Source organism: Apteryx mantelli, chromosome 2 (assembly GCF_036417845.1).
Source record: "Apteryx mantelli isolate bAptMan1 chromosome 2, bAptMan1.hap1, whole genome shotgun sequence".
Classification (NCBI taxonomy): Eukaryota; Metazoa; Chordata; class Aves; order Apterygiformes; family Apterygidae; genus Apteryx; species Apteryx mantelli.
The window spans coordinates 121,569,267-121,585,083 of NC_089979.1; the positions used below are offsets into that span (position 1 = coordinate 121,569,267).

The following is a 15,817-nucleotide window of genomic DNA, read 5'->3' on the forward strand; positions in this document are numbered from 1 at the left end:
TTTAAACACAGATGTGTCTAAACAGCAGCACAATATACAGCTGCTTCTTGAATCTGGGCATGCAAGAATACAATAGTTATCTCTGAAGAATCAATAATTATACACAGTTCTCACAAGAAAATGTTAGAAAGGAGAATAACTGCAGTATCTTTTATTCAGTTGTGTGGTAATTCAGGTTAATGCTGATTTTCTTTTATATGCCTCGATTTCTGTGTGACTCTCCTGATTTAGGGCCTCACACCAAAATGAGAATTATAAAACTAAAATTTTGCCAGTTAAAGAAAGAAAAAGACATGCAGATTTATGCATTTCAGTGAAACAATTATAATACTAAACATACATAGTTTTTTGGTCCATGGGAGCAGTCTTTTGCTATATTGCATTAAAAGTTAATATTGATGTAAAATAACCCATTTCTGAGTTACCAATATGCCAGTCCTGTCAAAAGGCTGTCAACATGTCAAAGCATGTCAATGGAGGGATTAATGGAATTAGCCAGTACGGAGTTGGACAATTAACAGTAAGGACATTGCAAGCCCTGCAGTAATTTGCTAATGAAACTTTCAGCTAGGCTTGCATACAGTACAGCAAGAGAGGGAAATAACGCAGCACACAAATGGTGATTATGCTAAACAAACTTACAAGGTTAGCATAAAAATAATAACACTTTTAAGTAAACCTACCGAAAAGAAATTTTAAAAGTTAAATAAAAAGCCTGCTGTGGCTCTTAAGATGCTCGATTATGATAAGTATATATGCATATACATATGTATATCTATATATACATAAAAATATTGACATATACACAAATAACTTTGTGTGTAAAGTTACCGTGCAACAATTTGGGCTAAATTCAAATCTACCTCCAGAGGAAGGAGCCTGAAGGTAGATGGATTAAGCCCACAATTATTTTCAGGTCCCTTTCCACATCTGTAGCACTGGAAAAAGTTCATAGCACAAAACAGAATTAAGTCCAATACATATTCTGGCAGTGCCATGTTACATAATACTACTGAGAAAGTAAGAAAAGCAATTAACTATGAAGAGTAGACCTATGATACTTAAAAAGGCCCAGAAGAATTTATGCATTCAGCTCTCTCTGGCTCTCCATCAAAACAAGACAAGCTTTACAAAACTATTTAGGCACTTAAAGAGGCAGATAGAGGTCTAGTACTTTTATTTTTCTCCCAGAGAACAAACATTTAATACCTAAACTCTTTTCAAAATAGGACCCTGGTCATTCCTCTATCTCAAATCTCTTGGAAAGTCAAACACTACCACATTTAACTGCCTGAAAATACAGCATATAAAAGACCAATGAAGATTTCTGTTAACATTTACATAAATATAACAATGATAATACAGTATCTAAGTAATTCATTCCAGCTAGTATATTCACAGAGATAAAACCCAAGCCTACTCAGAAACATGACTGAACCAGAAAAATTGCCTTTAAGCTAAAGTGCATTTTTACAATACTCAGCACTTCTTTCCAGGATCAATATCATTCTTCTCAGGAGCCAAGCCAATGGAGAAACATATCTAATGTGTTACCTTAAACTTAACAGCAAGTACTAATATCCTCTGTTTTTGTCCTACACTTTGGCCATGTCTGGTTAACATTCCCAGTGTAAATATAGCACAGTTGGCTTGGTCCTATCTCTAAATGTTGAAGCCAAATGACTCATGAAAACAAGCTCTGCAGCAAGGAGATCCATAACAGAAGGAAACGGACCTGCAGCTGAGCCATTCCTCTGGCACTGCAGCACCCTCAGAAGTCATGGCTGCTTCCTTTGGAATGACTGGAGACACGTCATTTCCACTCCTCTAATCTCTCCTTCATGCCAGATGGTTTGCAAGTTGCCCGGATCTCCAGTATTTTACCCCATAATCTATTTTTTACTTATACCAGCTCTGCATTGCTCACAACCTTTCACATAGGAAATATGTGATTTATACCTCAATGACTTACATATAGGTAAGAAAGAAATCACTTTATGATGACTTAGAAAAAAAATTGTAGAAGGAAAGAAGGAAAAGGACTGATTTTTCTTTCAGATAAGTATAGTATTAGAGTAGCAAGCAGATGAAGACAAAAGAAATACAGCAAACAGTAGATGTTCGTAGTCCTGGCTAGGGTTTAGTGAATGCCATTTGCGTATGAGCTGCCTATACTACTTCCAAGTACGTCTGTAAACCTTCCAAGGTCAGAATGCTGCATCTAGTAAACCCTGGCATGATACTTTAAGTGGTACTGTATTGAAACCAGACTATATAATTAGTGCTGTGTGAAAGCATCCTCACATTTGCAAACTATTGGCAAAATCAAGAAGCTTGAAAACTGAATAGCTCAATCAATGTATTATGTATGCGTGGCATGGAAAACTAGGGAAACGCTTTTTGTGCAAAACAAAAAGATGTATTAGTCTAATTCTTTTAATGTTTTGAGTGTTTTGGGCTACTGGACATTTTAAAATGAGTGAGTCTAGGCTCATAATTATTTGTGTTTTGCTAATGGAATACAATTTTCAAACTGGATAAAAACTGTCTAGCATTAAAGTAATTATGACATTAGTATCCACTTTAAACAAAAAAATCCTCAAACATTTAGGATAATGAAATGACTCATGGATCTTTGACATGCAGCTCAGTAAAGAAATTGAAAATGCTGAGTTTTCTTTAAATATTTAAGTAAATTCACAAAATCTTATGCTTTCTTTTAGATGCTGGACCTGAGGCTCAAGGAATGTGCAAAATGAGCACCAGAATGAGCACCCAAGAAAATACATCAAAGCTTCCTCATGCCCTTTTGTATATTAGCTAACAGAAATGCTCACTCTGGCTACTAAGTTTGGTCTCTTTATTTATTTCAAAGTACATCACTTTGACAAGAACTGCTGCTATGATGGCACTGGGAGGTGACATTCCCTTTCCATCCACAGAAGCAAGATGGAAAGGAGCAGTATAAACTTCTCAAAGAACAAGCCATGACCTGCAAGAATGATCAAGTACAGGCAAAAGCTGAATGGGTGGACACCCAACCTAACTTTATACATTAATTTTGGCTACTGCCTCAGGCACTGGCAAGAGAGAAACAAAATTTCTGTCACAGAGAAATTCAGAATAGGAGCCTCACACATATGCTCTCGACTATCCTATGTCTTTTCACATGATGAGTCCACAGAAGATAGCAGGCACCTAGGAAATGTTCCTAAAACTAGTGTGAATATCCTCCTGTATGGCTATTCTGTTCAATACCTGATTAAACCGGGCAGCTGAATACTGTTGAATATTTAAATAACTTTGCTGAACTGGAGTCTTTATCCTTGGCACCTCTACTGTGACAAAAAATGTAGCAACTAACCATCAACATTTCTGGCCAACTTTATACTGAAGTATAGCAAATGACCTAATATTGATTTAATTTAGGCTACATTTAAGCTTCACACTGCAGACCACTTCAGAGAAGCCCACAGTTGTGTCCTATGTGACAGATTGGTGCAAAATTCCAAGACAGTGTTTGGATTAGGTCTCCCTGGGACTTCAATATGTAATTCCGTTTTCCAAAATCATCAAGCTGGAGCAATATATAAACACCATTTCAAATGCGAACAAACCAAAAAAAACCTAGTAAAACACACTGTTCTCTCCAAATACCTTTCAGTAGCAGCTGTTCAATCCCTACATCACTCATAGCTGGCAGAGTAGCACATTAAAATCTATTTAATCAGTACATCCCTGTCTAACAAATTATGGTTCACTTGCAACTTTCAATGAGCTCAGGCATACTTGAGAGCGAGTACACTTCCTACTTAAGTCCTTTCTCCTTCCCAACAGAACACACCTCCAGGGAAAGTCCACCCAACATCTACTCAAAGCACTAAATCAAATAATTAGTTTCTTTACTGCAGTACTTCAAAGATGTGCAGAAATAAATGTACAGAAACTCTCCTCTGCTTTAGGCATTTCAGGAATATTTAACTTAAGACTATCCGGTGCTCATTCAATCACTTCAGTATGACCTTTCTTTCTGAATTTTTAAGATAAATGGTACATTTGATGAGAATGTCACAAACACAAGAAGCATATATTCACACTGCTCATGAATCTAAACCAATAGCATTATGAGCATTCACAGGAACAGAATAAAAATACTATCAAATGCCTTTTCTCTATGACTTCTGAAAGATAATTTTACCTACACTCAGCAGGTGATGATGAAGTCTTTTGCCTGATCATGGTATGCTGCTGTGTATAAGACTTCAGGGACTGACTAAGAGGTACTTACTGCTGTGCTGAAGGATTTTAATTTACCTAAAATTTGGGGCATAAAAGCCTTTTCCTTTTACTGGTATACATTTTATTGAATTAAAGTTCACTGCTATTAAACTGACTCATTGTATGTGTTCATGGATACCTCCAGGATACGAAAGGAGCACAAACACTGTACTAATAATTTTTTTCCTTCTTTCTAATGTCTTTAAATCTTTAGATATCTTCAGGACAGAAAGAACAAGACAAAAATTCTGCTCCATAGATATTTGATTATTCTAACATTAGCCTTACTCTGTAAAACACAAATCCTGATTTTACAAGCAAACCCCAAGAAAAAAGAATTTTGACTACAATTCTGAGGAGGCTTCAAGGGGAATAATATCTTCACTCACTGGAACACCTGGAACGCAAATACTACTTAATATAGAGAGGTGCAATAGCAATATCCTTTTGCACAAAAACCCAAATAAGGCACTTTTTTCCTACAAATTTCTGCACAAACATGCTTTATTTCTCACCCTTCTCTTTTCCATATTAGAATATGAACCCCTGTACTGACTTGAGATGTCAAGTGGGCATCATAAGACTTTCCATAGGCTCATGGTACTTGTGTGCTTCTGCAGGGCACTTCATTGTGGGGTGACAACTGAGGTGGTCTTACACTTGGAAAGAAGGACACATAATAGGATACAGTAATCTGAAAAGAAGCAGAATAATTTTTTCAGCTAGAGGGCTAAAAATTTTGGTTCTGTCTCTTTTACTGTAGATTCTGACATCTTTCATTGCTTTGAATGTGGCATGTGCAGAGTCATCCAGTATAGCCAGGAATGGGAATGATCAGGGGAATGAGATGGGGCCAGGACAGAAAACACTAAGACATGAGTCCTTCTGTTTCCTGCATCTAACATGATTCCTCAGCCTAAAAACCTGACATGAGGAATATGAATCACAGAACTGTGATTTATATATTTGGCTGACTTCCCACCACAATACGTAAGGCTGGGAGGGAGAATAATAAGCAAAACTCAGATAACCTGTGCAAGAGCCAGTTCAAGAAACGAAGATTTTTTATCAATACTGCAGAAGATCCCAGTATTGAAATTGTTAGCACTGAAGTAGAAATTTTTGCTGAGAGAATGAACTCCACTTGAATGATAAAGTTAAATCCCTGGTGCTACAAACTTCATAATGAATACTGATACCAAGTATAAGTAACTAGAAATTGTTGTCACTGGAGTAGATGATTTTATCATGACCATTACTGAAAGAGGACAGGGATTCAAAATGCTGGAACAGGGAATGCAAGGGGGATTGGAAAGCAGATGTTTGCGAAAATATTCTGGGACTATAATGAACGAAGCTTGTGACTGAATCATAAACAGTATCAGACTGTCTATGAGTTAAGCCCTGAGCAATTTTTATTTAAAATAGATGGAGATAAAGGATTCCTACCTACCATATTCGAGAACATCAGTGGCTTCCTTCTACATCCCTGTAAAGACTCTTAGCACAACTTCCTGACACCCTCTCATATGAATATATGTATACAGCCGTGCACAAGAATGCAGCAGAAGCCACTTAAACTGGCACTCTGATAAACAGCACGTCTATGTACTGTCATAGAAAACATTCAGGGCAGCACACTCTAATGACTCCAAGTAATAAGCACATGACATCTTGTCAAGTGAATGTCCTGCTACAGTTGCTTGCAAGCATGCATCATTTACATGTGTCAATTAAGAATGACCAAAAGGCCTTCTCTGCAGTTAGACCCTGTGCTCACTTTACATAGATCTACCATTTTATCAGAGCTAATGAGAGAGTTTCCTTCATTAATGTAATTTGCAATGTGTAGGCACAATGCTTACTTTCTGAGCAATTTTTGAGTTTCCCTCACCACAATTATCCCTGTTAATATCTGATAATAGCACCAATCACAAATTTTCATACTTCTGTTTCCATAGTGATGTGGTACCTAGACAGATTCCACTGCACTTTCATATTGTCTCCACTGTTCTTCTTTTCTATTTCCTTACAAGAACTCCAGCTACTCATTTTCTATAAGACAAAAGAAAACACATTCTCTCTTTTATTAGAAGTTGTCAACTGGAAGACCCCATCATAAGTCTGTGACTTCCCAAGTAAAACTGAATAGAACAAGTCTAAATTATATTAATCTTGTCCAAGCAGCACTGCTGTGCAGATGAGGTATGATGCATTAGGTGAAGTTTGTTGAGGGATGAACAGAACAGCTGATGCTTCATGCATCATTTTGCAGTTAGATGTACTCCCTTCTCCCCACTGACAACTGCCCCACTGTGCTCTAAGCATACATTTTGCCTGTATAGCAATTTGCAGGGATCTCTTCGTGTATGTGTGGTTCTGTACCATGCTCACTTGCTTGTTTGACACTCTCATTTCTAAGAAATTAACACAGTCTCACCTTAACATATTCAGAAAATGGCAAGGCCATAGTATATTTAGGAGAAAGGGCTATAAACTGAGTAGACATTTTGATATACATCTTTAACTAGTTATTGTAAGTCACAAGAATAAATCTGTACACTTATTTACCAAAAAACAAACAAAAACAAACAAAAAAACCCAAGCCCCTTTATTTTACTCTTAATGAATATAACTTAAAAATGGTTCATGGGTATGGTCTGCTGGATGTTCTCAAGATGGCAGTTGGGTGGGCCTTTTGGCCTCCAGATGCCGTTGGTTTGCTTTCAGGAGTTAAATAACTAGGAAAATGTTCCAGAATTGAGAGGTCTAATGCATTACATGCAAGTTATTCCAGGTAATCAGGCTGTTCATTAACATATGTCTGTTTTATGAACTATTCTGGGATGTGTCAATTCCAAAGGATCATATGGCATTTCAACTTTTTCATGCCATTAGGTGCCTATTCTACAAAGTTCAAAGGTTTCTGAGCAGATCAAAGCCACCAAATTGTGAAAACTGACAAACAGCCCTGAAAAATAGAGTCTGAAAGAAGCCAGTGGTTTAATAATACCTCAGCCCTAAAGGCAATGACCATGAAGTTCAAAAGGTTGAGACACAGCAACATCTTCAGTAACAAGAATAAGGAACTCAAGGAACCAAAAGTTATGTATTCTCTTTCCAGGCCTCCTATATCTACTCCTATATATACTGTAACTTGGAACAAGTCAAATGTGTAACAGTTTTCAGTGCAGATTTATCCCATTACTACGAGAATGCAATGTGAAGGCTGTAAGATCAGTAAGTATTTTGGCTAAACAACCTCACCTTACAACCAGTTGGCACGCCATGATGCATTTTTTGATTTTGAAAAGTGTTTTCCATGAAAATGAAATGGAAAGGAATTAGATTGGCAAACTGGAGACCTGGTTTCACAACATGGGCCAAGCCATAAGTGAAATCCTAGGAGCTGCTGCATCTTGACATATCATAAAACAGAACAGCTTCTATCTGAAGTAAATCTGATTGGAATTTCTCTTGAATACACAGTCTGTTTTGTACTCCAAAGTGTTTTAGAAAGTGATCAATGTCAATGCTGTTGTGGTTGGGTTCATTTTCTGTAGGGGATTCACTTAAATAACTAATAGCACTAACTGTTTGTATTTACTATTTGTGTTCCCAAAATACCTGCCATATCTTTGGCCCTGTCCACTCACACAAGACAAAACTGACCTTTTCTAAAAGTGCTTACAATCTAAGATCAGCTGAAATGGTGCAACACTGTAAAGAAGATCTGAGTTCAGAGATAATACATAGCATCATAAGTACCAGATCAGTACCTAAATAAGGGTACAATAAATCTTTGAAGGCAAGAAGTTACTAACAACTTACTGGAAGAAGCTCAAAATATCTTAACCAGCAAACATGCTATAAAGGAAGTATCTTTGCTGTATTAAGAGAGTGAAATCTTTATTAATAAAGCTGGGATTTCAATGACGCTGAAAGCAATTAGATGTTGAGTTTCAAAGGGAACTGCACAGGTAACTTCTTTTGTCTTATTTGAAAATCCTAGCCAACAGCAATAATGTTTGTGTTTAGTCAGACTATCATCATGGGAAACAAATCTTCTAGCCTCTTGTGCCAGCCAAGTGTGGGTAAGGGAGCGAACTTGATGGGAACATCAATATATATGCAGTTGATTCAGGGGTAGGTGTTGAGATGACAAAGTAAGAGAAATTCAGAATGACCCAGACAGCTATGAAGACAAACTAGACCCTAGAAAGGATGACAGTGATTGTGCAGATTACAAGAAAACATTCAAAAGTGACAGCCAGCCTTCACCCTCGGTTGCGGTAAATAGGCATCCAGTTTGTAATGAATACCTTAGGATCCACTCCTTTTAGTTTGGGGGAATTTGGGGGGCAAGGACACAACATTGTTTGTTTTGCTGTGTTCTGCTGTGATTCAAAACCATCCTCTTTATCATGATACCGGTAACACATAAATACGCTACTTACTCCCTCATGCGTTTCAGCTTGGTCCCAGCCATAGTGCTGTTGAGAGCTCTGAATCCCTGGGGCACTTCAGGAGCCACTCTGGTGATGGTCCCAGAGCCTACAAATCAATGCACAGACACATAACCTTATTCACCTTCATCTCCTGAGCACTATTGCAGAGCCAAGGGCAGTCAGAAGGAGGACGACTATTCCCATTTCTCACAAGGTAATGCCACATTAATTAAAGATGAATTATAATGTAATTCCCTGTAGAAGACATTGAAGGAAAATTGTTGTCGCAGTTGTGGTGCCTTTAAGATATAAATCTACTTGTCACTCAGAAAGGAGTTGCCCTTAATTTGGATTTAATAATCTAACAGAAAGAATCCACATGAGAAAGTGCTGAGACACATAAATATTAAAAAAAAGGAAATTTTCTTAGACAATGTTTATTTTCCTCTGTTGTTCTTGCACTTATTTATAAGAGCAAGAGCCTTTTTTCTAACAGGCAAGTCTCTTCCTTGGCTTGATCATACTGTAAATTTTCAGTATTTTACATAAAACATCAATTTCCCTTTCAGATGAAGGGATTTCTTATATATATATTTATATATATATATGTAAATAAAAGATATAAAAAATATACATATACACACACAGGCACAGGCACACACATATTCTATTTACACACATTATGGGGTACTGAGATATTTAATAACCTAATACTCACAGAGTGTTGTGGTATTCAGCCACAGAAACATAGAACCACAGAATAATAAAGGACTGCCAGGGTTGGCAACTCAGATATCCTACTATTTTATATGGCAACCACGTCATACAAGCCCCTTCATAACCTGATCAAATGTCAGGTCCAAATTTATAATTTATTTATTTATTGCCCCTACTGCTCCTATTGGAAAACAATTTCCAAAGCCTTACTGCGATCTGGTAGCTAAAAGCCCTCCTAATTTCCAGACAAAATTTACTCATTGGCCAGTTTGTGCTCATTTTTCTCCTGTGCCAAAACTCTCCTTCAGCTTACTCAGTTCTTCCCTCCCATTTTGCATACTCCATTTATTTAGAATTGGAAATAAAGATCCTTTCCGCTTTCACTGTGCTAAGGCTAACAAAATAGCTATTTTAGTTTCCTCTTGCAAAATATTCAGCATTAGGAGTTCACTTCCCAAGCGAGGAGAATATACACTACGGTGGAACTGCACCTTGGGCAAACGTGTGGGGCAGTTGCACACAGAGCCCAAGCTCTGAGAAGACACGAGAAGGTGCTGCACAGGCTATGAACATGCCAAAGGTCACACAAACACATAGTGCTATGCCTAGGCTAAATGAATACACTCTCCCCTCCTAGCAGGGGTTTTTAGCTTGGACTCAGCTTGGACTGCAAGCTGGATTTTAGCTTGGATTGCGTTAACATCGACCACATACAGACTGAGGGAGCTTGCACCTACCATCCTGCCATGGCAGTAAAAACACTGCCAGAGAGTATCCAGTGCTTCCCTTGAATGCATAATCATGCCTTTCCCAGGAATCAAGCTCACATATCTTATGTGATTATAGATCCTGACCATAAAAGCAAGAAATACTGGCATTAAAGCTTTCTGTCATGAATAGCTCATAACAAGCATTTGCAGGATTGAGAGCTTTGCAAGTGGAAGTAGAAAGCAGATGTGGAGAGAGACCACAGAAGAAATGGTTTCCTGACTCTGCTGTCTGGCTACAGACAAACCATTTGACTTTTTAAAACATTTTCATAACTTGTCTTTATGCCTAATGGCTAACAGTTATTTGGTGCCTAAATTTTACCATATAATCGAGGTATAGTTAATGTAGTTAAAAAGATGGAAAACGACAAGCTCACTTCTTACCAGCAATCAATAATTTTCACCCATTGATGAATAAAAAAGTGCCTGATTATTTACTCTACCACTACACACACATATCCATACATTTTAATTTGGACTCTGTAAACATTCAATTACTTTAACAGTGTTAAGAGTAGTCAGCTATCCACGGAGGAAGCCCTGAGGAAACTTCAAGTGCTGTGCACAGCCATGGTCATGACCTATTAGGTCCTCCTTGAATTGGCATAGAATTAGTGTCTAGATGTGCAGCTTTGGGCTTTGATATCACTGTTAGATTTAAAAAGCAATAAAAAAATGATGCCCTGACCACTTGTGGTTTCAGGAAAAACTTAATCTTTACATTCTTTTAAGAGAGTACATTTAACCACAGGCCTCAGCTAAATTCTAGTATTACTATTATTACAGGATATATCATGTGGTAAGAGCTTAGCATATTCTTTCTGCTTAGTGGGCTCAATCTATTTATTGCTACAATATTTTATGTCCTCCTCCTCTGACATTTCATTATTAAAGAAATCCTTCTTGTTTTTCTGGGATTCCAGGATAAATAATTCTTCCTTTGCCTTCTCTCCACATTGGCAACTGGCCAAGCAACACTTATTCTCTAAACACAAACTAATACCTTCCTCTCCATTAAATGTGATCTTCTGGGTACTATGAAGCAGCTGCAAGGAATATAGATTGTAGGATGCTATAAAGGTGTGGCTAGTCACAAAAAAATGGGTTCTCAGTGAAAACTGCCAAGTCTTTCACACTGTCGCTATGACAAGCATAGAACAATTTTTACTGAGGCAATCTCTAACCTTTCTTAGAAGGCATTGTTTCTTAGAAGCAGTTACTTGATTAATAATATACTTGGCATCCAGCCTTGGGCAGTTTATCTACCCATCCATCAGCACAGAACAAGTAACTATGCTACTTAGAAAAGTGGCCAAATAGTATTTGTATTTTTTTAAGGCAATATATCACCCTTGATTCATTAAACAAAAATCAGATAAAATAATGAGATCACTGATTCTTCAAAACCAGATATTGGCCACTTTCTAAGTGTATTTCAAAGATGAATGCTCTCCCAGTGACTAGTCCAAGACGCTGGAGATCAAGAGAGGGCAAAACGGCAAAGGATCCTCATCCTCTCAAGTCACAAAACATCAATTTTGAGGCTATTATTGCATCCTTCACACTTTATCAAGGGGGATAAAGATTAAAGGATCTGTAAAAACACAAATCCTCTGGTTTGCATATATTCACATAAGTATTTACATTTAAAAAGGATGATTGTGTTTAGCTCATGAGGCTTCTTATACATTATGTCCCAAAGGACTTCCTATCAACATTTCTGCTAACAGCCCAATAGTTTGTGACAGTCATCTATTACATCTCTTGGTAACTTATTGTCTATTGTGAAGCTATTATCTTCACTGAATAATAGACCACTTCTTTCTTTTGTCAGCTTTCACGTCTACATATGAGATCCTACTATGCCTTCTTCTACAAGATTAAAAAGCCCCTTAGAATCAGATATATTGTCCTGAGTTTATATTCATAAAAAGTGGTGAAATAGCTTCTAACCTTCTCCCTCTTTAAGCTAAACAGATTAAGTAAATTGCAAAGCCAGTTTTTCAGGGTTTTTTTTTCATTTCCCTGTTCTTTCCTGAGATCTTCCCAATTTTGCAAACTGCGTCAGCATAGATAATCTTAACTCAGTTCAAATTTGTTCCACAAGGAGTTGCATAGTCGGTCCAAAATGCATGTTGCACCATGCTGAAGTGCTGGTGTTCACAGTCACTCAATGAGAACTCTTTGGGAGAAAGCTCAACCACTTCAAAGAATCCCAGGCTTTTAGCCCTCACCACTGAATTTTTATACTAAAGAAATGCCACCTGTGGAAAAACAGTGTACACTTGTTGCATCCTCTGTATGACAGCCCTTGCTGGCATAAAAAATGTTCTAGTTTTATTCTACTTTGATGTTCTCTAAGATCTGCCTGACACAGTACATAATTCTTTCATGATATCTTTAAAAATGAAAAACATTATGGTAAATTCTGGCCAGGCCAAACTTCTGCATTCACTCCTATTATTTCTACAAAATTCATGGTGTTTTCAGAAGTAGCAGTTATAGTAGGGTTGTAGCTCTGTAGCCCAGTAACACAGTGTTGCCATTGCTAGTACCAAGCAACTTTCTAATATTGACTTTGAATATTGATGTTGATTGGCTTTGAACTGAGTTTGCAAGGCCTCAGGACTGAGGCTGTCAGGCTTGCTGTGTCCCAACTTTTCTTGACCTGCCTGGGGCTTTGTTTTCATTTAGCAGTTCTTCTAACAACCAGGTGGTTAGGGCTACTTTGTTTTATTTTTGCTTATCTTTGTGTGGTACAGCAGAAGTTTTTGTATAGATAGTAGTAACAAGCAAATACTCTGAGCAGGTAGTGATGTTCATGACTCTAACACAGTGATGCTGTGTAGAGAAAGACAGGCCTGGTGTGATAGCAGGGGCCTTGGGAAGCGGGGACACAGCCGAGGTGTAGAGGACTACAGGCATGGGACGGTAAGAGATGGGGCACAGGCTGGCGCTGGGGACCCCACGGATATAAACAACTTACTGGTGGTAGCTAAAGAAAAGCACACCTGGAAAGGGACAAAACAGGCTCTAGGGGCAACAAAGAGAACAAAGAACAAGTATCTGACCTATGTAAATTGCACCATGTATGGTAAATTCGGATGGAACATGAATTTGCAGGGCAATGACAAAAAAAGCGAAGGTATAAAAGCACGTTAGTAAAGACATGAAAATGACCCCCGATGGATCCTTGAGAGAGACAGAAGCAACCACCAATATTGACATTCCTCCTGGCGACGACTCCAGGTGGTGAGGGAGCAGGAGGGCAAGCATAAAACCAGGAAAAGGCGTAGTTAGTAGGAAACGTGTGTTTAGAGTATTTTAACTGTATTATTATTGAGACTTCTACATAGCAGCATTCATTTATTCATTCTCTTTTTCTTTCTTTTTCTGTAATAATTGTATCTGGACTAATAATAATTCCTCAGTTAGACTGCTAAGATTTCAGTTAAACTAATAAAAAATTATTTTTTTTTACATGGAAGGTGTGTTTCCTTTTTGTCCATAACAAGACTTTGAGAGCAATTATGTCTCTAAACTCATGATAAATATATGTGTCATGAGAAAACTATAACAAGCTAAAGTCAAGTGGACATTTAGCCTTATGAATTTCATAAAGAATATGGGAGAACCTTCAAATAATTCCTAAAAAAAAATCATGGAAAAAAGGGCAGCGAGTAAGTACTGAGTCTCGCATTCAATTACTTGGGTTTTGGTGGCTGAAAGATGAAAATATGTGTAATAGCGTGAGTTCTTCCAGTATACTTTTAAATGTTCTTCACAACTGTGCCTAGCAATTAACCCATGAAGGTTAAATTTTAAATGACCTTCCCCCTTTTTAACTTCAGCGAAGTGTTCATTTATGTGTCACAAATATGAAACACAGAAATCTGTAATACAGATATCTGTAATAGAAAAGATGTGTCACAAAGAACAAAAGCATAAGATCACAGAATCACAGAATTGCTGAGGTTGGAAGGGACCTCTGGAGATCATCTAGTCCAACCCCCCTGCTCAAGCAGGGTCACCTAGAGCACATTGCACAGGATCGCATCCAGGCGGGTTTTGAATATCTCCAGAGAAGGAGACTCCACCACCTCTCGGGGCAACCTGTGCCAGTGCTCTGTCACCCTCACAGTGAAAAAGTTTTTCCTCATGTTCAGATGGAAGTGTCTGTGTTTCAGTTTGTGCCCGTTGCCCCACGTCCTGTCGCTGGGCACCACTGAAAAGAGTCTGGTCCCATCCTCTCGACGCCCTCCCTTCAGATACTTGTACACGTTGATAAGATCTCCTCTCAGCCTTCTCTTCTCCAGGCTGAACAGGCCCAGCTCTCTCAGTCTTTCCTCATAAGAGAGATGCTCCAGTCCCCTAATCATCTTTGTAGCCCTTCGCTGGACTTGCTCCAGTAGTGCCACATCCCTCTTGTACTGGGGAGCCCAGAACTGGACGCAGTACTCCAGATGCGGCCTCACCAGGGCTGAGTAGAGGGGGAGAATCACCTCCCTCGACCTGCTGGCAACACTCTTCCTGATGCACCCCAGGATACCATTGGCCTTCTTGGCCACAAGGGCACATTGCTGCCTCATGCTTAACTTGGTGTCCACCAGCACTCCCAGGTCCTTCTCTGCAGAGCTGCTTTCCAGCAGGTCAACCCCCAACCTGTCCTGGTGCAGGGAGTTATTCTTCCCCAGGTGCAGGACCCTGCACTTGCCTTTGTTGAACTTCATGAGGTTCCTCTCTGCCCACCTCTCCAGCCTGTCCAGGTCTCTCTGAATGGCAGCACAGCCCTCTGGTGTATCCTCCACTCCTCCCAGTTTTGTATCGTCAGCAAACTTGCTGAGGGGGCACTCTGTCCCTTCATCCAGGTCATTGATGAAGAAGTTGACCAAGACTGGACCCAGTACTGACCCCTGGGGGACACCGCTAGCTACAGGCCTCCAACTAGACTCTGCACCACTGATCACAACCCTCTGAGCTCTGCCATTCAGCCACTTCTCAATCCACCTCACTGTCCACTCATCTAGCCCACACTTCCTGAGCTTGTCTATGAGGATGTTATGGGAGACAGTGTCAAAAGCCTTGCTGAAGTCAAGGTAGACAACATCCACTGCTCTCCCCTCATCTACCCAGCCAGTCATTCCATCAGAGAAGGCTATCAGATTGGTTAGGCATGATTTCCCCTTGGTGAAGCCATGCTGACTACTCCTGATCACCTTCTTCTCCTCCACATGCTTGGAGATGGCCTCCAGGATGAGCTGCTCCATCACCTTTCCAGGGATGGAGGTGAGGCTGACTGGCCTGTAGTTCCCTGGGTCCTCCTTCTTGCCCTTTTTGAAGACTGGGGTGACATTGGCTTTCTTCCGGTCCTCAGGCACCTCTCCTGTTCTCCATGACCTTTCAAAGATGATGGAGAGTGGCTTAGCAATAACGTCCGCCAGCTCCCTCAGCACTCGTGGGTGCATCCCATCAGGGCCCATGGATTTGTGGGTGTCAAGTTTATTTTTTCTGTATGTTTTAAAGATTTCCCTGGAACAATGCCACTGAAATCTCTTTTTGAATCACAAATGGAAAATTTTATATGAAGAATAAGCAAGCTGTTAG

The 15,817-nt window shown here is 39.1% G+C and overlaps 1 protein-coding gene across 1 annotated transcript in view; it reads right to left on the reverse strand.

Annotated features, from left to right (window-relative positions):
- The window catches only part of NEK11 (NIMA related kinase 11), a 110,195-nt gene that overhangs the window by 12,094 nt on the left and 82,284 nt on the right, over positions 1-15,817 (reverse strand). Inside the window, exon 14 of the mRNA XM_013950728.2 lies at positions 8,736-8,832. Coding sequence (XP_013806182.1) covers positions 8,736-8,832 — 97 coding nt within the window. The remainder of the gene's footprint in view (positions 1-8,735; positions 8,833-15,817) is intronic.